Source organism: Psittacula echo (genome assembly GCF_963264785.1).
Source record: "Psittacula echo genome assembly, chromosome: 1".
Taxonomy (NCBI): domain Eukaryota; kingdom Metazoa; phylum Chordata; class Aves; order Psittaciformes; family Psittacidae; genus Psittacula; species Psittacula echo.
This window is the reverse complement of record NC_137735.1, coordinates 165340046-165365966: the sequence shown is the minus strand read 5'-3', so window position 1 is coordinate 165365966 and position 25921 is coordinate 165340046. Positions and strand designations below refer to the sequence as shown.

The 25921-nt window shown below is 42.7% G+C and overlaps 1 protein-coding gene across 4 annotated transcripts in view; it reads right to left on the bottom strand.

Moving 5' to 3' along the window:
- Positions 1 to 252: 252 nt before the first annotated feature.
- Positions 253 to 25921, bottom strand: part of TAF3 (TATA-box binding protein associated factor 3) — a 125342-nt gene continuing 99673 nt past the window's right edge. For all 4 annotated transcript variants that reach the window (XM_080622553.1, XM_080622556.1, XM_080622554.1 and 1 more), the window contains 4 exons: positions 21103 to 21185; positions 4993 to 5248; positions 1737 to 1843; positions 253 to 994 (listed from right to left, as the gene is read on the bottom strand). In XM_080622553.1, coding sequence (XP_080478679.1) covers positions 880 to 994; positions 1737 to 1843; positions 4993 to 5248; positions 21103 to 21185 — 561 coding nt within the window. In that variant the 3' untranslated portion in view covers positions 253 to 879. The remainder of the gene's footprint in view (positions 995 to 1736; positions 1844 to 4992; positions 5249 to 21102; positions 21186 to 25921) is intronic.

Below are 25921 nucleotides of genomic sequence, written 5' to 3'. Positions count from 1 at the left end.
CAGGTATTTACACGTGTGACCATCTTTTAATGGGAAGTGTTTTTACACATCAATGAAATGTACAAGCAATGACACGGTACAATTGACAAAGACTAAAAAAAACCAACCCCCCCCCCCAAAAAAAAAAAAACAACCCAATGTATAAAATATATTACAGGTCCACGGAAATCAATTCACACGGAAGGAAAAAAAACCCCTGACACAATAGAAACTTTGCTTTTTTCCTTTTTAAAAAATAGAAGATATATCACAAAAGCTTGAAGGTGTTTTATTTTATGTTAGTACTAAAAATCAAGGGCAAAAAGCTTCATATATTCTCATCACAAAAATATTTACCAGCCACTCTTTTTATTTCGGCGTTATGATTATCTGGCTCAGCAGGAGTCGAGGCTGAACTGCACCCAGACTACAGAAAATCATTCCAGAAGGTCGTCTCAGTTTACAACTTACTGCAAATTTACATTTCCTCCTCCTCTCAGCACCTTACTGCAAAGGTTCAAGAGGGATTAAGAACAAATGGAGAAGGAACGGGGCAGGTATCTGTATTTACAACATTCGTCTTTGTTGCTGCCGAGCCACAGGAGCGGGAGCGGGAGCACGAACTACCGAAGTCTTCATGTCACCCTGTGCAAATTGGTCTCGGTAGGTGAAAGACAGCATCAGAATGTACCAAAATCCAACCCCCTGGGCTTGGATGGCCTCTGAAAAGCAACAGCCCCTGATGGAGAGCATCTCCTCACCCCTGATTCGCTCCAGAGTCATAACCCTGACCGCCGGTGACGGAGGGTGGGACAGGAGCCGGCTGGGTTCCCCTCCTGCAGCGGAGTCAGGGCAGAAGGTGCCGTGGCCACCACACAGTATTGGTCCACTGCGGAGTCTTCAGTGTGCCCTGTGCTTCCTCTTCTTGTGTTTCTTATCCTTCTTTTTGTTGGCACACTTGGAGCAGAACCATTGCATCTCTTCTGGGGGTGCAGCCGTAATCCCAACGCAAGGCCTAGGAAGGATGGGAAAATCTCTTATAATTTCAGTGGAGTAACGTTGCTTTTGTTTCTTACCCAAAGAAATGAAACTTTTCAGTGGGAGACATTAATTCAAATTAATTTGAGCTGTATTAGTTCAAATTAATATAGAAATTATCGTTATCTTCGTGATCGAACAGAAACCGAAAATAACACTTGCTTTGAAACAAATATTGAAAGGGCACTCAGATAAGAAGTGCTATTTTAATAGAAGATAGAAGTGCACTTCCAGGTATAACAGGCTAGATTTAAAATAATATCAAATGCTTCTTTAACATCTGCAGCAAAACTGATGATTTTATGTAGCTGTTTAAGAAAATGCCTAAAAAAGTGATTAATTCCCTCCAACCCTTTTATGAGAGCTGACATTTATATTACTGTTCATACAATGCTTCATAATTTGAAATGTCTCTCTGTATACACGATGCTCATAATCCTGGAGTTCTCACAGAATTACCGGAATCAGCAATATTTGCCAGCAGTTTCCAACCCAAATGCCCGTTAATTAAAAAGCAACTCTCCTTCACAGCTTACAATCTGCTGCTTCAAATTCCACAGACACAGAGATAAAAATATCTCCCAGATGATTAAATTGGACGCATAAAAACCATTTAAATATTCCTGGCGTCACAGACCATTACATAAAAAAGAAGGGTTTTTAATAATAGAGCCCCAGTCTGCCGAGGAACAGCAGAAGAGGAGGGATGAGCAACTTACCAGTGATACCAATCGTCGCAGTCATCACAACCTATCATTGGACTGCCATCATCTGGCTTGTTACAGCCAGGACAGATCCAGATCTGGTTACCCCACTCATCTCGGATCTGGTGCAAAGAAAAGGGAAGTCAGCTGGTTTTCAGGGCTAAGCAGGCAGCAAAATTGATATCTAATAGTTAATGCAATTCTTGCTTCTCTAACACAGCTATTCGGCAGCGCCGCTGTTATGAATTCTCTGATCAGAAGTGCTTGGCGTGATGTCTCAATTGATTTTCCTATGGTGTACATGACAAAAGCATGCATTTTTCTCTCCTGTCCTGTAAACCAGTAAAGCCAGTTACATTCACACGCAGCAGCTAGGGCTTATGGACACAATTCCTTCTCTGTCTATACTACAGTGACTCTTAAAATTCTACCCTGCTAATGGCAAGAGCGAGTACCGGCAGCCTCCTGTGGAAGATAACAGCTTATATACATGTAAAACATACAGTGCCATGTGTATATATTGCCGTATTACTTATTAGCCAAAGTCTTCAACTTCAGCTAGCTGATAAGATCAGGATATAAAAAAAGTTGTTACTGAGTAACTTTCCATTCCCCCTATGACATTTTTGTGGCAGTTCAATTCACTAAAGGGTAAAGGAAACAAGAAAGGCAGATCATTTACAGCATGAGGCAGCTGCTCACTGCATTTAGCATATTCAGAGCTTTATGATTTTTACGTTTACATCCTCATTTTAAAGCTGATTGATTGCAATAATCATTCCTGTCTGCTTGAATGAGTCTAGAGGGGGGCCATGAAGATGACGAGAGGGCTGGCGCACCTCTCCTACAGAGCCAGGCTGAGAGCTGGGCTTGCTCAGCCTGGAAAAGAGAAGGCTTTGGGGAGACCTCAGAGCAGCCTTCCAATACCTTTAAGTGTGAATCGCCATGAGGGTGCTGAGGCGCTGGCCCAGGGTGTCCAGAGAAGCTGTGGCTGCCCCATCCCTGGCAGTGTTCAAGGCCAGGTTGGACACAGGGGCTTGGAGCAACGGGGTCTAGTGGGGTTGAAACCCTACGGCAGGTTGGAACTGGATGAGCTTTAAGGTCCCTTCCAATCCAAACATTCCAGGATTCTATAATCTAATCTCACACCTGCAAAGTCATTTTAAGTTGGTAGAGAAGCATCTGCTGTGCTTGGTGTGAAAAGGTCTGCAGTCATTGCTGTGGGGTGATGCTGCTGGGCAGAAGGAGATGCTGGGCTGTGCTGCGGGCTGTTGGGCTGACAGCTATAGCCTTTTACTACCTACTTGAGCAATGTGGATGTACCCATACCATCCACCATCCTCCAGCACAGGCAGTGGTGTTGCTGGGTGCAGGCAGCACTGCGTGATGTCCCATTGAAGAGAGATACCCTAACTTTCCCAAACTGCTGAATGAGGAGTTAAATATATTGCATCACTTCTCACTCCCTAGTGAGCCAAGGGTCGTGGAAGCAGAAACATTGTGTGATTGCTGAGTGCTATTTCAGTACAAACCACTGAGAGTTAATGATCAGAGCACACTGACTGAGATGCTATCCTACAGGAAGATCCCACATCCTTTCTTCCTTCTTTTTAAACTCCCGTCCTCCCCTGCAGACGGAAGTTGCACACCTCTGTCACACTGGCTCCAATCTTATCTCTGGACAAGCTTTCCCATGCGACCTGGGGAAAACCATTTCATCATTCTGTGTCCTGGATTCCCTTCATATAAGAGGCTAATAGTTAGTAATTATTCCCCAACCTCTCTCTCAGCTTTTGGACTTATAAATGTCTCATATCAGGAGTCTCTCTGACTGTGCACATAATTGGAGCCTAATGCAGTAAACCCCTGGTTTCAACAATAATGTTGCAAAAGAAATAACCTGGAGTCTACATGTCCTCTGAATTCTCTGTAAGAGTGTTACCACCAGAAGTACATAGGCAAAGTTCTAGGTTTTCCTTCTTTAAACTAACAGAACCTCTAAATTATTTGCTTTACTGAAGAAAATGGGATGTAGTGCAGTATTCTGGCAATGTTCCTCTTTTAGAGTGCATTTCCAAGCTTGATACATAAGAGTTTCACTGTGTTTACACTTATGATACAGAAGGTGAGGAGGTGTATCCTACACCCTGAAGATATGCACAGCCTATGTGAGGTCTAGTGCTGTAACTAACTCAGGAGTGAAATGTAGCAGCTGTTTAAATAGAGACCAGTAACATGATATACAACAGTTTTAAGTCCAGCAGGGAAGAGCACTTTTTCCATTAAAAAAACCAGGGTAGATTTACATTAGGAATCATTATAAAAACAGGGATTAAAAAAAAGAGGATAAATATCATGATATGCTGCAATTAAAGCACAGGAAACTGCAATAAAAGCAAGGTTTAGCTGTTTCAAATGGTGAGTTTTTAAAGTGCTACCCACTACAGATGAGTAAGGTGTCACCAACCAAGCTGGAACTTGGCCAGGACAGGGAGGATAACGACACTGCTGCTGTTGTTAATGGTATCTGCTGCTCTTGAGTGATCAGGAATGGCCAGGACTTCCATTTTACACTGCATCTAAAGCAGAAAGTTTCTGCCTGGAGGTATGTCCATGTTCTTTTAGAGAATGTAGTTCCTACATCATGTTTGATGGGAGACTTCTCTAAAACAATGAAACCTTAACGCTGTCAGAGAGAGGCCACGTTCAGAGCCTCTGTCAAACAGACAGGCTAACGAACTACCTACAGCCTTCCTGAGATGCACAAACATCTGCAATTTCTGTATGCTGAGGAAGGCAGGAAAGAGATTTGTAGACTCTACACATTTCAAACGAGGGCTAAGTCAAATTCTTGATGTTGTACGAGGTTTTGTACTTTACCTGACTGACAGCAAAATCTATGGTGAGTTTGACATTTGAGGTTTCAATTCAGTACTTATGAAAGCACCTATATAAAAATATTTGCCACCTTCAAAAATAAATGCTCTAAGTCAGTGGGCAGAAAAAACCCAAGGGGAATATAACCGGATTTATGGAAACTTAAAACATTGAGCTGGGAACAAAGGAAAAATGCAGTCCAAGTAGCAGTGTTTTAATGGTTATTAACCCCTCAAAACGTGCATGGAAGCAAGGGAAGGATAAAGAGTGGCTTAATGAAGAGGAACATCACGAGGTACCATCAGTTTGAGCTGATGAGTCACCCAGGAGCTCAACTACTCAAGAGAGGAATGTCACTGGCACTGGGACAAACACGGCAGTGTGTGTAACCTACCACGTAAGTACTGACGGTCTCGGTCACCACGCTCCTAACCGGAGCTTTGGAGCCTCCTGCTGCCGAAACAGCCGGAGAGGGCGGTGGGATCAGGACTGGTGAGACGGTGGCTTGTGGAGGAGGAGGAGCTGGAGCTGGAGGAGGGGTGACATGAACGGGAGCTGGTACTGGTGATGGGACGGGTGGAGGAGTTTTGGGTCGGCTCACAGGCGTAGCAGGTTTGGCCTCTGGAGCTGGCACCACTTTGCTGATGACTCTGTAGGACCAAAAATGAGAGTTGTTAAGAGTTGATGGGAAAACAACAATCAATCACTGACTAGACATAAGGAAAACACAGTACGGCTAATTCACATCACCCTTGCGTCGGCAAAGAGACTGTTTCAGCCCAACGCAAGGTCTGTTGCACTGCTACACCCATCCATTGGACAGGACAAAGCAGAGAGCCATTACAAAGTGAACACCAGGCCAGTCTGAACCACTCTATAGCTCTCTGTCATCCAAATATTCTTTGTGGCTTTACTAAACCTTGTTTCGTTAAGTTTTATTACATTAGCTCGGTTTGTGGGAAATATTAGAAAGGAAAGTCAATCAGCTGTGAACAGCACTGATTTTAATCTTCAAGCTGAGAGACGATATCAGCCTCTTAAGATCCTACATTAGGGGGTTCTCCAAATATTTGCTAGTTTGGTATTTCTTTTCCCAAATGTTTATGAAATCAGCAGTGGATCTAGGCAGGACAAATAAATGACGCACACTATATACTCAGCAGTTAAACTATTGCTACTTACTCGAGTAGCTCAAGTAGACAGGATGTAGCTCTAGTAAATATACAGTATAGAGTAATCTTGCCCAGGAAGGGGGATACATAGAGGACCCAACGTTTATTAATGATGTTGATACACAGTGTTACTGATGTGTGTGCAATTTAACAAGGCAGAAAAAGCCCTTACTATAAGGCTCTAGATTAAAAACTTAAAGAGAAGGAAAAGGATGCTTTAGAAAATAAAACCAATAAAACCCTGAAAAACCAAAATCCAGGATAGGTCTATTTGTTTTACCACATTTTGGTAAATAATTTCATGAATTTATTTATATTTGAATGGTAAGCGTGGGAGTGCAACAGACTTGCGATGGGACTGTATGAAGAAGGCAAATTAAAGAAAGGTTAGACATTCCAGAGAGGAGGACAGCTTAAGACAGCAGAAAAACAGAGACATCAGTAGGAAAACCATGACAAAAATCCAATTGCAACAACTCCGGAGAACCAGGAAAGTCAAATGCTTGACTTTTCCAATGGGAACTTTACATTCAACTTTAGAGTTTACTGAAACTTATCAAAAGGCAGTATCACTACGATCAGAAACACTGTCTGCATTTCAAGTCAATAATCCAAGCCATCATTTGAGAAAGGCTTGGAATTACACAGTTATTTAATGTTTGGCTGAGATAATAGTGTTTTCCTCCCAAGGTATTCCACTTGCACTACTAAATCAGAACTAGTTATAGTGCAAACAGTTAGCAAAAGGACGCAGAGCAACGCGTTTGGTATTCCTGCTTAACCTGGCAACTGTAGCATCATGCCTACCTTCCGAGACCTACTTTGAGTGACTAGGGGAAGATAACCAAAACCAAGGAAGTTTAGAAGCTTAGAGTGGAGCAGAATCTAGAAGGTGTCAGATGATTTTCCATCAGCAACACTGAAGCCACTCACAGCACTTGATGTCCTAGTGATTGCTTCAGGTACCCAACCTGGGAGCTCAGGCTCTTCATGTGTGTCAGTAAGGTGCTAGACTGTGAGTCAAAGTAAAGGACTCCTCATTGATGTTGTCTGTGACTTGCAGAAGGAAGGAAGTCCTATTATCAGGCCATCCTGCATGCAACCTAGGCATCAAACCCAGCCTCTTTCTCCTGTTAGTGGGCTACATTTGAAAACCCACTGGTATCTCCCACCAAGAAAGCTCTCTCTTTGGCTCCTGAATGTCCATGATGTGTTTCTGGTTCAATGAAAGCCTCAGTGTGTGGCTCCCTGGGGCTTTGCCACCCCAACTTATATGTGTCTTCTGTGCCTTCCTCCTTCCACTGCTCCCACCGAGAGCGCTGGCTCCCATTGTCAAATGCCTAAGACCTTGGTTTGTGGCAATACTCCCATGGCTTGCGAAGTCACCCTCACGACTTGAGAGCCACCTCTCAATAAAGAATCTTAGCAATTATAAGAGCGAGGAGAGGGACAGAGAGCAAAGTATGAGGCACAGCAAAAGTCGCTTGGACAGTTTCAAATCTCATTACCCTTTCTGTCCCTCTTGTACCCCCTGCAAGTAAACAAAGTCCTGCTACGAGTTCTTCAGGGAGTCAACCCTCCCCAAGTCTAGCCTAGGAAATGTATTAGCTAATAGGATGTTAAACACAACTCTGCACACAGTGTAAACAGTTTTAAAGAAGCATTAGCTAATACAATTTGAATAAGAGTGACCATGCCCAGCTAAGAGATGAAATTAAATGACACAGTTTCTTGGTTGAGATAAAGCCAAGTTCGCCTCCTGAACAGGGTCTTTGGAGCCACTCTGTTAATAACTGCAGGAGCCACAAGGAATCCCACATATGAAACCTTCCAAAACTACAAATATTCATTAGCGGGCGACACACACTCGTCGATTGGCTGCTTTGCTTCAAGTGTGCAATTAGGACATGTTCAGTATATAGGGCAGCTTGTTTATCTTGATTTCAGAGCTCAGTTATCAAAGCAGGAGATCGGCATTTCGGAGCACGCTTGGGCCTACCACTCCCTTGGGCTAATGAAGTTCAGAGACTTCAGACTCCAGAGTGGAGAAATGAATGGCTTTGTGCTACACCATCAGAGGTGATGGAGTAATCTCAGCCAGGGTGGTTTAGCCTGTCCTCTATCCTGAAAAAGGGGCTGCATACATGGCAATATGGAGGTGGGGAGAAATCAAAGGGAAATAGCAGTCCCACGGCTAATAATTAATGTTACTTCAGACTTGGAAGAGAAACCTGATATCAAAACACTATGCAAATGATGGCAAGATTTATGAGCTCTGTTCTATAGACAGGAGAAGTGAGGCACAGAGCATACTGCAAACAGGCTGTACTCAATACAGCAGAGCTTCCACCCTCTTGGTACCTAGATCCCTGCTAGGATTGAAGCTCTACATTTGGACATAACCATACAGATATCATTACCTTCTTTTCCAAACATGTTTTTCACATGCTTCCAAAATCAGCACTTGTATATATTAAAGTCTACAAATACAACACTAAATGAGACAAATTTTCCCTTTCTTCCCCACCCCAATCCGAAACCTCTTGAACTGAGGCTGGATTAATTATTTTGGAGTAATCAAACACAAATGAACATCAACCACCATTAACACACTCAGACTCTTGAGACAAGGACTATACTCCTCTGCAGGCTGCTTGCCTGGCAATGTATCACAAACATGTTTTACATTGGAAGGTGCAGAGTCAGTTAAATGCTTTTGAGTCAAAATAGTTCCTCCAGAATGAAGGGGTGTGAGAAAACCCATGTGTTCAGTTATAACTGAACACAAGCATCAGTATACCTCTTTGTAATGGCAGGGCAAATGAAACCCCATTTTAATCGTTACTCTAGGGCAATCATCAAGATAGAAAAGACTCTGTCAAGGCCAGGTTGGACACAGGGGCTTGGAGCAAGCTGCTCTAGTGGAAGGTGTCCCTGCCTGTGGCAGGGGCCTGGATCTGGATGAGCTTTAAGGTCCCTTCCAGCCCAAATCGCTCTCTGATTCTATGAATCACCCCATTCACAGCTACAGATCCAAACCCAAATAAGATGAAAATGAAGTGTTGGCTTGCAGGTAAAGTGCAAATTCTACCAAGATTTTAAGTGCCACAACAGGTCAGTTGGTTTATGATCGGCTCTAACTGGCATGACCTGTAAAATGCTACAGCTGGAGCAAAATGAGGCTCTAAGGTGTGAAACGATTTCCTGTCTTTGGAAGTAATTTATTTGATTCCATTCTGATCCTCACAGCTGAAAGCCCCATTGACTGCTTCATATAAACACAGGGAACAGACATGTGCACTGAATGGAAATGGCTTTTCAAAAATAGGATATGAACCACAGGGCTGAACGACTGCTATGGGTGATGAGCTCCAAAAACCTGCTGTACCAGGACTGTGAAAGGTCTGGTGAAAAATCACAGCAATCTTTGTTTCTGAGCTCCACGGAAGCTGCTTCTCTGCCCAAAGGAAAAGCAAGGTTGAAAAGTCCTAATTCTTTAATGAACCCACTTTATATATGGTTTATATATAAATAAACCATTTTTAAGGAAGGAGCTAAAGGGGTCTTTGTACGTGACACCATCAACTGCACTGACTAATCAAAACTAGTACAACTCACTGGGATTATTAGAAGCGATATTATTATCTATTCGTATTCATATTCCCCTTGTTGATATAACTTCCTTGATGCCAGAAAATTAAGTGGGGCAACTGTTTTATTAGTGAAGAATCTCACACCTGGAACTGAGATTGATGTATCAGAAAAAAACCCCTAAATATTCTAAGACCTATGGGTAGAGTGTCAAAACCACCCAGGGGGATTCAGAAGATTTCCATATGGTTTAGATTCCTCACAGATTAGAAGTATTCTGACAATTGTATTCCAAGCCTGGAGCAGAATCAGTGTAATTTAAGCTGTGTAAGGTAGGCTAATTCCCATATTACTTTTAGAAAGGGAAATTTAAGTTTTTATCTCTTATGCCCCGCTGAATATTTTATTCTGTGCAAACAAGTCGTATTGGCAAACAACGAGCTCCAGAAATACACACTGTGACCATATTCATGCATTTGGAGAGTGCCAAAGATGCATCGAACCTCCAGTGGGGCCCCTGGCAATTTTGCAAGTGAAAAGGCTGCACTACTTACATTTGAAATGTAAAAAAAGATATAAATAATTAATTTGATAAGCTGGCTGAAACGTGATATTCTTCTCTATTAAGGAAAATAAACTTCGAGTGCTTATCCCAAGATACCATTTCTGTGGGCTGTGCTTGGTCTCATACAAACAGCACAACTTCCATGTTGTTGACTTGTTCCATGTACCATGTTCCATGTACCAGTACAGGTTGGGGGTTGACCTGCTGGAAAGTAGTGAAGGGGAAAGGGACCTGGGGGTCCTGGTGGATAGGAGGATGACCATGAGCCAGCAATGTGCCCTTGTGGCCAAGAAGGCCAATGGCAACCTAGGGTGCATTAGAAACGGTGTGGTCAGTAGGTCAAGAGAGGTTCTCCTTCCCCTCTACTCTGCCCTGGTGAGACCGCATCTGGAATCTTGTGTCCAGTTCTGGGCCCCTCAGTTCAAGAAGGACAGGGACCTGCTGGAGAGAGTCCAGCGCAGGGCAACAAAGATGATGAAGGGAGTGGAGCATCTCCCTTATGAGGAAAGGCTGAGGGATCTGGGTCTCTTTAGCTTGGAGGAGACTGAGGGGTGACCTCATCGATGTTTACAAATATGTAAAGGGTGAGTGTCAGGATGATGGAGCCAGGCTTTTCTCAGTGATGTCCAGTGATAGGACAAGGGGCAATGGGTGTAAACTGGAGCATAAGAGGTTCCATGTGAACATCAGGAAGAACTCCTTTACTGTGAGAGTGACAGAGCACTGGAACAGGTTGCCCAGGGGGGTTGTGGAGTCTCCTACGTTGGAGATATTCAAGGCCCGGCTGGACAAGTTCCTGTGTGATGTACTCTAGGTTACCCTGCTCTTGCAGGGGGGTTGGACTAGATGAGCTTTTGAGGTCCCTTCCAACCCTTGGGATTCTGTGATTCTGTGACTTTCAGTGGTGCATACGGAGCTCAAAAGCCCCTTTGCCATCACTATAGCAAAACCTCACAAACATCCACGGGCAAACGAGTCTAGTGATTTCACAGGCACCATGTCACCTAGTCCCATTCACAAGTTTATTGATCTTCATCTTAAAACTGGTTATCTGTTTTGTCCTCACCATCATTACCCTGTTTCAGGATCTCACTGCTCTGGTGGCACAACAACCTCTTTTGATTTCCAGCCTTCATTCATAGCCACCTAAGTCCCATTTGTTTTTGTGCCAACATTCTTCTTTAGCTTAAATTGCTTTCTCCCTCCAAAATGTTTACTTGCCTGAGGTATTTGTAGCCAGCAATCATATCACCTCTTCACATGCAAGACTAAACACACAAAGTTGCTCTCCTCCCCTATCCTCTGTCATAATACAGACCCCCCTATGCTCCAACTAACAGTGCTCCAAGCTCTCCTCTGCATCTGCTCTTCCCAATTCATCCTTTCTTCAAGAGCTGAATATAACATTTCAGATGAAGTATCAACAGATTCTCATATGATGGCCATAATGATACACTGATTGATCAGCTCTTTACTTCTGGCTGAAGTTTCTAATGGGTAGAATTCGCTTCAAAAGCAAAGCCTTAACTGCAAGTTGTTTTTTACTGAATTAAATACCATTTCTGCCTTCTACTTAAGGGGATCCAGCTTTCCATCAGATTCATCAGATCCTCATTTGTACTGACATGGTCTTTCAACCTTACTGCCACAAAGACATCAGTGCTCTATCTCCTTCTGTGACAAAGTTTTAAATGAAATTTAAATGAAATTAAATCAAACCAGCCCTAAAATACATCCCTGAGCATATTCACTAGTAACCTCCTCTCTGGTTAGATAAGCTCTCTTACAACTCTCCGCTGCTATCTTCCTTCGAGTTAGTTCCTCACTGCTGAGCAGCTCCTCTACTAATCCTGTCTCTGCCAGCTTCCCTAGGAATGTCCTGTGTGACAGTATTAAATGTTTTCCTGAAACCCATCTTTTTTTTGCCATCATCTATTCATCCATTAGAAAGCATTCCTTGTTCCAATGGTAGGACAGATGTCGACTTTGTTCCATCTTGTACGCATGCGAGCGTCTCACCTCTTCTTCATCACGGATGAAACCGTCCCTTGGAGGGGAAGTGGTTTGATCCTGCACCCAGCCACTCCTTCCCCAGTCCAGAAGAAACCATTCTGCAGTGGGAAGTGGAGGCAACTGCTCTCAGCATTGGTGGTGGAAACAGATACGTGAGGTGCATGGCAAAAATGAGCGCTGCCATCCACATCTCTTGGAGGGACTGCCAACTGGAATAGGCTCACCTAGAAAACCAGTTGCTTATCAAAGATTTGCTATCAATCAAGCCTGCTGGTGTGGTTCACTTCTGTTTTGTGTTTTATTCCATTATTTCCAAGAATGAACATAGGATCATATGGAAAGTGATCTTTCTCTTCTTGGCTCATCCTCCATCTTCTGCCTGTCTTCATTTCCATGGTCCTCCTTCTTCCCTTCTTTTCTTATTTGCTCAAGATCCTTCACAACATTTCATCCTGCCAAACCTGACTTCACCTCCACAGTCTTTTGCCTTGGAGATGTAAATTCTTTGCTAACAGTCCTTTTCTCCTTGAGGTATGATGCTTATTCCCAATGTTCTTTGGAAGGAGTTATTCATACCATTCATTCTGTAGCCATTTTACTACAAGCACCCAATTCCCACAGGTAGAAAACATCATGTTTGAATCCATTAGGTCTTCAGTCCAGCTGACACTTCTTGCTATCTCCTTTGGTTTATGGACATTTGCACTCTTGGAATTGAATTACAGTTTTTTTACTGTTTATTTTTCCATTACTGTAAGTAAAAGAGAATTCTGCTCTTGGCCTCCACCCTCTGCATCTGTTACACCGGAGTATTTCTCCCAACAACCACAAGCACTTTGCTTCTGATGACTCCTAAATCTTCCTCCCATTCTTTCTCACCAAACTGACTTACATCTTGGATGGTTCATTGCCAGTCTGACAAAACAAAACTGAGCTGGTAGCGTGGCGTCTTGGTATCTTTCATCTTCTTTTCTCTCTTATCAACAATAACATGCTGCTCAGAGCTTCAATGTGAAAACCACCTGGCATTATCCCTTCTGCTGAGCTCTAGACTGCAAAACCAGAAGCTGGTGAAACATGTTTATGCCAACGAGCCCTTTGCAAACATTCTCTTATGTGCTCCCTGAAAACTGCCCTTTATTGTAATTTGTTTTGGGACATGCTATGGGACACATGATCTAGAAGTTGGTCCATAAACCAGTCCTACACCTACCCTTTCCAATGGGAATTAATCTAGATATCAATTTTATCAACTACCAGCAAATTATGCCACAATGGGTTTAGAAACCTCTAAAACTGTAATTTCCAGCTTGTTACTGAGACATGTTTTCGAAAGAACCAAGTGAGATGGTCAGTCCTGAGCTTGGAGGCTCCATACAGCTAAAAATCAACTGCTCACAGGACAACTTCACTAAATTCAGGTAGGACCATCTTTTGCCTTTGTGTCGATGGATGGCTATTTCTCCACATCCTTCTTGTCCACATCCAGCTCTCATAACATGAACTAAATTCAGATAGGATCACCTTTTGCTTACGTGTCTATGGATGGCTATTTCTCTACGTCCCTCTTCTTCACACCCAGCTCTCCACGTAACATGAATCCTTGGGTCTATATAGTTTCCTCACTTTTGTTTATAAACTTCAACAGAAGAGTGAATAAAAAGCAGCACCTCTGTCAAAGACAAGAGCAAATCAGTACCTCCCTCTTGCAGTCATCTTCCACAGAGATGAAGTCTATTTTTCCAACAAATACCCATCTGCCTTTCTAATCTTTCACACATATTTGATCCATTTCTGTAGTGCTTTAGAAGGGCAGCTGCTCATGCCCATTTACACAAGCAACTCACTTATGTGCCCAAACCTGCCTGAAGTAGGTTTTTTTCTAACTGTGGTATACATGTACGATTTCTTTCCTCTTGAGCAATAAGCAGCAAAATCAAAGAATCTCACAGTAAGTTGTTTTGTTTTCTAATGACTCAAACCTTCTTATGGATTCACTTCTGGACTCATCACCCAATGTGGCCAGCAGCAAAATGAAAAGCATTTGCTACAGCCTAACACCTACCATAAACAGGATGAATAATTAGCTGGGGTGGCTTCAGTAATTAAGAAGGAAGAAACAAGTGAAGGACTACGTCTGAAGCTGGGAGTAACACTCAAGAAAGAAAAAGCTCTTCTAAATGACATCTAGAAATACAAACAAAAAGGATTATTTACTTGTTTCGGTAAAAGGGATAGAGTATTCCTTGCCTTTTTTTCATGTAAAAGCTGCAATCCTGCAGCAAGAGAGAGGCTGGGGAACCTCCACTGAAGTGAGTGAGACTTTTGGATGGATACAAGACCATGCATGGGGATTTTAGCGCAGGATTGAGGCCAAAATGTTATGCTAAAGAAGAACCATCGGGAAAGGGACATGAATCATACCTGGGACAGTATCTTTATTAAAATATGTTCAGCATTCAGCACTGAAAATCAGTCCTCCAGCTCTTCGAATTTAAAAGACCACAGAGCAGAAAAATGCAGGTATGGGTATGCACACACGAAGATTTACGTAAAGATCACTGGCATTCCTCAAGCACACCTCTGCAGCCGTGGAGAGGAGCAGGATCGTTTTTCATTCCTCTGCCTCCTCACTTAGGTGGTCTATTGAGCAGATCAGAAATCATTTCACCATTACACGCTCTTTTACAGCCAAAGTGGGACTGACACCCAGAGAGTTAATTCCGTCAGCTCACGGTTAACACAGCCTTCCTCTGCTAAGGGCTGCACTGTAAGGTAATTGGGATACCAGTTAGCACTGCAATAAACAGGCTTTTGCTGCCTGGATGCTCCTGTTTAATTTTGCCAAACAGTGGTTTACCCTTCTAGGTTTTTCTCCCTGCAGTATCACTTTTTTCCTCTTCTCTTTAATTCCACAATAAGTTCTCCTCCAGAGCGTTCTGTTGAATAAGCAACGTCTCGCAAGGTAACCAACACCGCCCACAGCTGTGTCCCACAATAGCCCCATGCTGCTTGCATTACGTCTTTGGGAGGATTTGGTCACGGTGCCTTAACTGCTCCAAACACTGCTCTTATTCATCCGAATGTGTGGAAGGAGGGGCTTCCAGCAGGATTCCTTTACCTGTTTCCCCACCACAAAACAGTGAAATAAATGCAATGGGTCATGAGCTACTTGGCTGGTAATGCAAACCTATGGCTTGACAAGTCAATAAAAAGCCAGTCCTTTCCTCCCCAGCCACACGTAGGGAGCCAAGGCTAGAGGCAAACAATTTAGATGTGCCTACACAGGGAGGTTAATGAACCCCATTATCCAGCTATTGTGGGCAAACACTGAGAAGACAGTAATCTAAAGTATCAAAGTCTGAGTAGCTCTCCACTAAACAGCACCAAAAGTTTAACAGTTTCACACAGGCTGATTTATCCATACAAGAACAACCCTATTCAAAACCAAAGCTCCGGAAGAGCCAGCGAAGGTCACTGTAAAAACAAGATGCATTCTTGGTAGCTACATAGGGCAGAATCTAATTTAACTGAAGCTAATAGAAAAATCCTGTCTTAGGTACCTACCTTTCTTTTTCATAACTCCCAGGGAGCTTAAGCAGTCTTGAATCCCCACATATTCATGTTACAGGAGCAACTACAGATCCCCAGTGAACTTAAGGGAACATCAACATGGCCCTTGCCCAATTTCTTGCTTTCAACCAGGTCAATCAAAAGCTTATCAAGGGATTTGCTAATACCTTCCTCTTCTCTCCTTCCTTGGTGCCACTACCTATTTAAAGTCTGATTGTGTATGTGTGTGTGTAGTTTCCCCAAAAAACCCAATCTCTGGAGATTCTGCAGCTCAACTCTTCCGTCAATCAAGCTCGCTGCAGATAGAAGATTACCATTTAGGCATCTATTTTTGGAGAGCATTACACTATAATAAATCTGGTGGTGCTCTGCATGCTGCAGGTCAGATAATGAAGTTTTACAGAGTTTTATAAAGCATGGATAAGGAACTGTTTTACTGCAATTCTGTTGCCCAACTGTAGTTGCACTTAATGAATCTTGAGCAAGCAGCAGCGACAATTTAAACCATGTAAACTGATGAGAAATAAACTCCTCCAACAGTCTAGCTGTGTTTCAGGCAGTGTTATAGCTTCAGTGAGGAGATTTTCTCAAGCTGCATTTCCTTTCAGGATTCCACTTTTTCAAACACGTGTTATTTTGGCAAGTTACAGCAATAAATGTTATTTGGCATCTTACTGCAGTAGAAGCTGTGGCTGCCTCATGCCTGGCAGTGCTCAAGGCCAGGCTGGACAAGGCTTGGAGCAAGCTGCTCTAGTGGAAGGTGTCCCTGCCCATGGCAGGGGGTTGGAACTGGGTGAGCTTTAAGGTCCCATCAAACCTAAAGCATTCTACGATTCTATGATTCTTAGATGGACAATCACTGGAACTCAGTGTGATACAACAGGTTCCCCTGTCCTCTTAGTCCCAAATATAGATCACCAATACTACATAGAGAGGTCACATCTACTGGCCACAAAATAATCTGGTCTATACTGCCCCTTGGTTTCGAGATTCCCTACAAAGGATGTCAGCTCTGAGGTTGGCTTTTGTCATGGGGATATCATGCAGTTGAGTGAGCCTCCAAATGAACATCAGTTAGGCTGATAATATCCTACCAAGCGATAAAAAGCTTTAGTGAAGTCAATTAAATATCTGGATAACAAAGATTTCTCTATCCCTTAATCCTTTAAGGATTTTATTTTACAATCCACAGGTTATTCAATACACATTTTTATAGACACACACACATCTGAGCACGTGTGCCTTTTGTTTTTGGAGAAAGACACATACCTATTCACTTTAAAAGTACCTAAGACAAGGGGCAACTTCATAAGAGCAGCAGGTCAGGTTTACAAGTTAAACCCTGTTAAAATACCTGTCTGTCCCCTTCTTACGTCTGGTTTCCAGGTTCCTCTGCTGATGGCAGAGCTGTGATACCAGGAAGCACAAGTGTGGAGCAAAGGCCTGACATGTTAAGGTAAATATATATCCTGCTTCTAAGTCACAGAAGCACTGACACAGAAGCACGGAGTGTAAATGTCAGAAGCCATGTGTTTTTTCTTAAGAACTGTATTTAAATGGCGAAGAAATTTATCAGAAGTATCAAAAATTACGGCACATGCTTTAGCTGAAGTTTATGTCAACTGTGGTAGTAGCTGGAATGTCAACACCTCATCAACAGATAGGCTTACAAAAAGTTCTGTGCATGAAAACCGGCAAGGCAAAAAGAAACCATGATGCAGTTGAGTAACGGCGTTAAATTCTGCTCATCATTTGCAGATGACTTAAAATCTAGAAGCCTATACTAGCTGTGGGTTTCTGTTTTGTTTTGTTTTGAAGAAGATAGCATCTCTAGTTCCTTCCTATACTAACTCAGTTAGCAATCTACCTTGATAACACTGGAATGGAAAAGAAAAACCCCAGTCAAAAGAAGCCTTCCGACATATCATTCAAATCATATCTCAAAAGGTGGTCATAAATATTTTAGAACCCAAGCAAACCAATAAGAGCCAGGCCCATTAAAGGATAAGATCTTTTGCAACAAATTAAATAAAACAATTTATTGAAGCCTGGACTTGAGATAAACTAGATTTACTAGCTGACCTTTTATTCATTTAAAGAACAAAATTAGCTCTAATTGCATTAGAATGGAATCCAGTAAATTTCTTCTAATGTGGCATCCATGCAAGTATTGCTGTAATTGTTTACAACTAAGATGGAAATGCTTTGATTAGAATCTACTTTCTTCTTGTTTTACTGTGCAGTTAAAGCACTTGCAAAAACCTCCTAATGTAGAAGAGTTTTTCCAATATTGGTTTATCCATCCTTCAGCAAGGGTGCATTTTCATGTCTGTTAACCTTACATTATTAATAGCTGTCCCTTTTCAACTGATGCATGTTGTAAGGATATTTGCACACCAGACAAGCTTGAATGCAGGTATCACTTTGAATCTAGGAGCAATATGTGCTCGTTTTCACAGAAAAAGACATCACTGCTGCTACCATCACTGCTTTGTATGTTGGTCCAAGCAGAGGAGCCAAGAAGTGAAATGATAGAGAAGAAACTGTTTGCTACACTGCGAAGGCATTTTCCTCACCACTGCAGGTTTATTTGAGTAATCTCACGTTGCTGTTGTTGTGCTGTGTTTAGGGTGTGATGGGAATCTTCATTTCAAGCACCATCAATCTGACACTTTCTCTTCAGGCACCTGAAAGACTTTGTGGCCTCACCAAGATCTGTAAGTACTTCCATTATAGAGAATGTTTTAGATGGAGTTCATAGAATTCCAGACTGGTTTGTGTTGGAAGGGAGCTTAAAGCTCATCCAGCTCCAACCCCTGCCACGGGCAGGGACCCCTTCCACTGGAGCAGCTTGCTCCAAGCCCCTGTGTCCAACCTGGCCTTGAACACTGCCAGGGATGGGGCAGCCACAGCTTCTCTGGGCACCCTGTGCCAGCGCCTCAGCACCCTCACAGCGAAGAGCTTCTGCCTAATGTCTAATCTAAATCTATCCTCAACTCTTCTTTTGAGTTCTCCTAAACAAACCAACCTCCAGTTCAATGGGTCCTTAAGTACTTCCAAAAGCTTCCAAACAGCTCTTGTCAAACAAAGGACACTGAAAAAACTCATTCCATTTGGTTTTTACTCATCGAATTCTATGAATCCCAAAACACTTCTCTCATACCTTTTCATAGAGATCGATCCTCAGACATCCTCAGATAATCCCATGCTAGTAAACTCCAGAGACACACTAACTGAAACACAGTATTTCTATACGATCATTGCCAAATATTCAGCACTTCATTACCAACACAGATGAAACACAAGCAAGTTTCACTTTCCTTTACAATAACACATCACAAAAGCTTTGGTTTCTGCCTGTTATGAGCTACTTAAAAGGTTGATGATCCTACTATGGTGTTTTCAACTAATAACTTTAAATAGAGGTCGCAGAGATTTCTGGTATTACTTCAGAGGTCGAAGCCACACAGAGAACTATGTAATGCTTTGCCTTAGAGCCACACCAGTTCCTTTCATAATGGTTACAATACATGAAAATTAAAATATGCTCCACGTTTAGAATGAATTTTGATTGTTGAGGACAAAAGCAAAAGTATTATTTAAAGCAGGACACCTCCACTGCAAGCTCTACACATTAGACACCGGATCGACACACAACACAGTCCCCAGAGACACGTGGCACAAACTGGATTTACTTGTGTAACGGCAAATGCCTTCCTAGTTTTTGCCTTGGAAAACTATGGAAAAATCCCCAAAGCTATTATGAAGCTCCAATTTCTTGTTTGCTATTAGCCAGAACATACGACTGGGTGATTTACACCAGGACAACTTCAGGGGGCCAGTATGGTGGGCAGGGTGGAGATACTTCAGATAGAAACAGGAAATAGAGATGGAATACTAATGGCTCAAACCTCACTTGGTTATATAGGTTTAATCAGCCTCAAGGATGTGGAGAAGATGAAGTCCCCCTTGTGACACCCGAGGTCAGGCAGAATCACAGAAGCAACCAGGTTGGAAAAGACCTTTAAGATCAAGTCCAACCGTTCCCCAGCACTGCCAAGGCAACCACTAGACCGTGTCACTAAGGGCCTCGTCTGCATGGTTTTTGAACACTTCCAGGGGTGGTGATTCCACCACTTCCCTGGGAAAAGATGGTGGTCAATGTGTCACTGAGGATGCAGAAAGGAAACTGCAATAGAAGCAAGTTTCCCCAAAGACTGTAAACCAAGATGTTGGTATCTCTGACACACAACGGGCTGGCAGAGCTGATGATGACGTACCCATATGATTTGTAGCAGGCAGATGGAGTCTGAAGTCCCTTCTCAAAACGTGTGTGGGTACAGAAAGATTGGGGTCTTTCTATAGGGATGGAGATGGGAGGCAAAGTCAACTCTTTGGTGCTAAAATATGGCTTCAGAACTCTTAATTTAGAACTTCTTCCTTGAAAATGTGTTTTCATTTCCCCACATAAACACTTGTACAGTCATTGAAGAAGATGAGCTTAAGAGTATCCATAGTTCCTCAAGGAGGAACATGAACCTGTGGGCTTTAAAGAGGCAGTCTGTCCAGATGTGCACATTCAAACCACAGACAGCAGGACAGACAACTGTTCTGCGAAAGCTGGAGCTTTCATACAGCAACCTGAGGCACTGAAACTGTAAATCATACTTAAATGCTGTGAAAGAAAGCAAGCAGAAATGGTTGAAGAGCAGGAAACAGCCCTGATGTTTGGGATGGGGGTGTCCCATAGAAACCAATTACAGAAGTCCCTCAGCAACTTCAAACAAGTGAAAGTCACGGTTACCTACTGTGGAGGAGTGGGACACCATAGAAAACACAATAATCCTCAAGGATGCCATTCAACTTCTAAAGCAGAAAAATTAGCCATTCAGTTCATAATAGCTCTAAAAGAGAAACAACTACATCAAGTGATGAATGGAAAGGAAAGATTTGTTTGGGGCTCACATGCACCATCAGCCATTAAAAACCAACACGAAAGAAGTGATTAAAAGAAACCCTTCCCATACAGCACAGGACCAGCCTAAAAAGGCCAGTGACACGTGGTTTCCCCAGCCTCTCCAGCTACCTGTTTGTGCTGGATGATCTCTCAGTACAAAGTACCTATTATTTGTACAACAGCACCCAGTAATTAGGGAGCTAATGAACCACCATGTGAAATGCGTTAGGTACGCTCATAAATAATCATCAACAGTTATAATGAAACAGACATGCGTAAAGGCACTTCAAGTGTTATGTTTTAAAGCATAAAACAACTGTTAGCTGAAGAGGGTTATGAAACTTAGCTGTAGGTTACACTAGGAGTAACCATCCATTATGGAAACCTCATTAAATGTCACTGGAGGCATCATATGAGTCTAGATGGAGTCTTGTAATCCATGCCCTAGAAAGGCACAGAGTGAGAAACACAGTAGGATGGATGGATGGATGGATGGATGGTCAAAAGATGTCATAGCTGTATAATTTGCCACTGATTTTTAAGCATTTCCCACTGAAAATAAGAGCTGCCACAAGTGACAGAGCACGAACTGTGGAAAACATAAGCCTCAGAGATGGATTTATTTGTACTTACATCTTGTCTTGGCCTGCACCCACTCTTAATGTCAGCCGAGGAATAACCGGTGATGGAGCTGGAACAACTGGTTCCACCTTTATCTGTACAAGGGAACACAATCATCAATCAGAGACTGCAAGCAGACTCCCCAAATACATTAATTACATGAAAGCACGGATGGAGTTCACTGGAGTCTATGAGCTTAATGAGACAGACCTCTGAGCGGCTGATCACTGCTCTCACGCTTCATGCTGTGGCACGGATGATGGTCAGAGTCTAGTTGGGAGTTCCCAACCGCAGCAAATCACAAATATCAATTCTGGACTTCAAAATCAACTTGAAGTTTCATTGCATTTGCACCTCCTAGAGACACAACCCCCTCTAAACAATGATATGAAATGCTTTGACCTTAGTACTCAAACTCGATGGGTACCCAATGGTGTTCGCATTTCTGAGATTGAAATCTAATCATCTCCCAGGTTCATCATAGAAGTGTATGGTGACCCTCTTGAACCAAAAGTAGACACAGAGGAAGCAAATAAAACCCAAGCACCAACACTGGATTCTTTATGAAAGTGCATATCCACATAGGCATAAGTGACCCACTGCTTTTCAATGCAATTAGAGTGAGGTTTCTAATGGCTATTTTTCAAATGGCCTGGTTTCCAACCTCAGTTTCTGGTGGAATTTAAACCTCTTGAATATGTCCTTAAAACTCTTTGAACTAGCATCTGCCAAAGTTACCAACTCCCATTGAGCTACTGCTTTGCAAAATCTGTACAGATTCATCTCAGATTTTACAGTTGACACTAATGATTCTCCATACATAGGATGCTCAACTTACATCCATATATAAGCGTATATACATTATATATGTGTGTATATATATAGAGATAGAAAGGGAGACTGATCTTATTTTAAGCATGTGCATCATCATATTTAATGAAATAACCACTTAGCTGAATCTGATCCAGGAACTTAAAAGAGACAGAAGTAGCCTGCATCCACTACATGGAAACGTGAGCAAAACTCAGTGAGAGAAATCTGGTTTAGAAAGCTTTCCTAAAGAAAGGGGGGCAAACAATCCATTCAAGGCACAGAAAGCAGCGCAGGAGGCAGCAGGCTAAGGTGGGGGGGACTCAGTTAGGACTTACATTGAGGAATGGCAATGACAAAGCCCCGTGCCACACACCTCGCCCAGAGAATTGGAGTTGCTCACCTACTCCAGAGAGAGAAGGGCTGCAGCCTGAGGACTATTTCTGTTGTGACACAAGTTAACCATGCTTTTCAATGAAGCCCTCTATTGATATGTATTAGCTTACTCCACAGGCCTCTCTTTACTCTTTTGTTTATATAGCATGATTTCTTTGTTATGTCATTCCCCTGGAGTGCTGCAAAAGCTTTTCTCCTCTGCAGCTCCTAACGCCTGCAACAATCCCACTGCCACTTCCCACAGGTACATCTCTTAACTGCTTTTCCAGCATCTTAACCTGTAGCGATGTCCAAGGGACAGAGACATGGAACTGAACCCTGAGTACAGGAGGCTCAGGAATATGGTTTTGCACAGATTATCTTACCTCTTTTGCTGCAGGTTTCTCCTCCTTTTGTAGTGCCTATTTTGAATACAAAGCTTTCTAGCACAGGCACTGTTGCTTAGCTTGCAGCGTACAGCACAGAAAGACACCTATGTCATCTGTGCTTTGTAGAAAGGTCCTTTGTGTTGTTATCTGTGTACCAGAAAGATAGAATCACAGCATGGTTTGGGTTGGAAAGGACCTTAAAGCTCATCCAGTTCCAACCCCCTGCCATGGGCAGGGACACCTTCCACTAAAGCAGGTTGCTCCAAGCCCCTGTGTCCAACCTGGCCTTGAACACTGAGGGATGGGGCAAATTGTTCCAAACAACAGTGGTGTGGGTTCACGTGGCAGAACAAAAGCAAATAAACCACCTTTTTTAAGCTCAGATACCCACATCACAGCCTCCCTGAGAGCAAAACAGTGTTCCATGACAATCCTACATCTTACCCTTTGATACAACAGGAGAGGAAGCAATTTTCTACAACATGGGTCTGTGTGTAGGGTTTGCACAACCAGAGCAGAGAGAAAATGAAGGAGCATTCACAGCTACATCCTGCATAGCCTGGTCCTCGGTACCAGTGGTAAGATTTTGATTCATGATCGGGGGCAGCATACTTTGGGGCAGCTCCAACAAGCCTTGTCCTTATGCAAGGACAGCTCCATTCCTCACGAAGCAGTTCCTCAACCACTTTAGTGTACAGCTCGGGGTATTAAGGTTAAGGCTGAAACTGGGTCAGCAGCAGCTTCCTGAGCTGCTCAGTCACTCCTACAACACACTCAGTAATCTCCGTAGTAGAAGTGGTGTGGAACTGCTTCAAGTGTTTGCTTTTAATCCGGCAGCGCACGTAAGGCAGCACCCCAGCTCACTGCCTCCTTTTCTGGCTCCAAGGGCAGCACCCCGAAGCTACTGCGGAGCACAGAGCTGCAGGCAAGCCCCGCACAAAAGCTGCTCTTCCTCGGTGCCGCCATCAAATGCTTCCAGCACGAAGCCTTCAGATCTGCTTCCTGCCATTTATGCAGGGTATCAGTTGCTGTTCTGTGTCTTCCAGGGGTAAAATTACAGGCAAAAGGTGATAAAAAGCTTCAACATATGAGGGCATGTAGTGATGGGAGAAGGGGGAATGGCTTTAAGCTGAAAGAGGGGTGATTAGATATTAGGAAGCTATATTAGATATTAGATATTAGGAAGCTCTTCCCTGTGAGGGTGCTGAGGCGCTGGCCCAGGGTGCCCAGAGAAGCTGTGGCTGCCCCATCCCTGGCAGTGTTCAAGGCCAGGTTGGACACAGGGGCTTGGAGCAAGCTGCTCCAGTGGAAGGGCTCCCTGCCCGTGGCAGGGGTTGGAGCTGGAGGAGCTTTAAGGTCCCTTCCAACCCAGTCTGTGATTCTATGAGGTTCCCAACAGGATGGGAATCACACCTAGGTAATAACTATAACAGCACTCAAAAATGCAAACATCATTGAGTTACTCTGTAAATACAGTGATATCAGAAACAGAAATCTGATGGTTTGTACTGGCCATCAAGAGCTGAAAGTGCAGTGAGACCACAAACTCACCTTTCAGGTTGCACTTCCACCTCTGAAGCGGATGTACCATGGAAGTTAAAAGTCTGAGCAGTAACACAGTCATTTGCTCTTACAGCACAACTGCTGGCTAAATAAGCCATTGTGTGATCTAAAAGCTAAATTAAGGAAACATGTAGTTTTAGGGGTTAAAACGAAAGAGCAGCATTCTGGGGTAATACAGGGAATTGGGGCCAGCAGAAGAGCATTTACAGTGGATTACTAAGCTTCGCAAATCACCAAAGAGGTAAAGTCCAGCAATATAAGACTCCTTTGTAGCCAACTAAAAATACATTGTCAGTGGATTTGTCCAGTTTTATGTATAAGCAATACTTCTTTCACCTGAACTAATACTAGTAGTCATATAAGCCCCTTATTGCCATGTGCTGCATTTTTTTTGCTAATCTTCAAGGATTTAGCTTCTTTGCCACATACCTCAGGGCACCAACTGATAAAGCTCTAACTCTCCATTTTTCCAGGACACCAGCAGTGCGGCCTTGCAAAAAATGAGAATCGCTCCAGAGATTTAAAGGGGAAAATGTATTGGGAAAATCCTGACTTGCACCAAAGAGGTGGATTAAAAAAAAAAAAAAAAAAAAAATAATAATAATGAAAAAATAGAAAAAAAAGCTTATCTATCAAAAATCAGTTTAAATTTTAATTCCATTTGGGCACTTTTGCATGCATTTTAGCTTTCAAGTTTATCTCTCGACAGGGACTTTATGCCGAGGTAATGGGCAGCTTTGTCAGTTTAACTTGTCCATGTTTTTATTACTGTTGAACTCATACATATATAGAATCATATATATGATATATATATTCTATCATATATAGAACTGTTAGGGTTGGAAAGGACCTTAAGATTATCTAGTTCCATAATTTGTCCATGTTTTTATTACTGTTGAACTCATACATATATAGAACCATATCTACGATATATATATAGAATCATATATATGATATATATATTCTATCATATATAGAACAGTTAGGGTTGGAAAGGACCTTAAGATTATGTAGTTCCAACCCCCTGCCATGGGCAGGGACACCTCACACTAACCCATACATATATATATATATATATGTTTCCTAATATTTCTATATTCCTATATATGTATATTTCCTAATGTTTCTGTCAATGCTAAAGCTTTACCAGGTAGTATTTGTTTCTCTATCTGTTCTGCTGCTCTAAAGCAAACTAGATAAAGAGATTTGCAGAAGAAATGCAAAATCAAATGGATGAAAACTAGGAAACTCTCTATATACATGCATTTAACCTAAATCTCTAGTTCAAGGCCAGGTTGGACAGAGCCTTGGGTGACATGGTCTAGTGCAAGGTGTCCCTGCTCACAGCCGGGGGTTGGAATTGGATGATCTTGAGGTCCTTTCCAACCCAAACCATTCTGATTCTATGATTCCTTGCGGAAATTCTCAGTGGAATACTGGCAAAACACCTCAGGCATGAGGAGCAGCAGACAGACAAAAGGGGGAATCCATGGAAGTGCTGCTGCAGCCTAAACCCAGACATTAAATTAACATGGACAACTGGGCCACCAGTGACTCATCCACAGCAGACAAATGTTAGTTCTCCAGATCACCCAGATTCTGCATGGAAAATCACTTGTCAGCTTAAAAAACATGTCAGGTTTGGATATCAGGGGTTTGTTTCAGTTTCAGTAAGCAAGTAGCATAACAGGGTA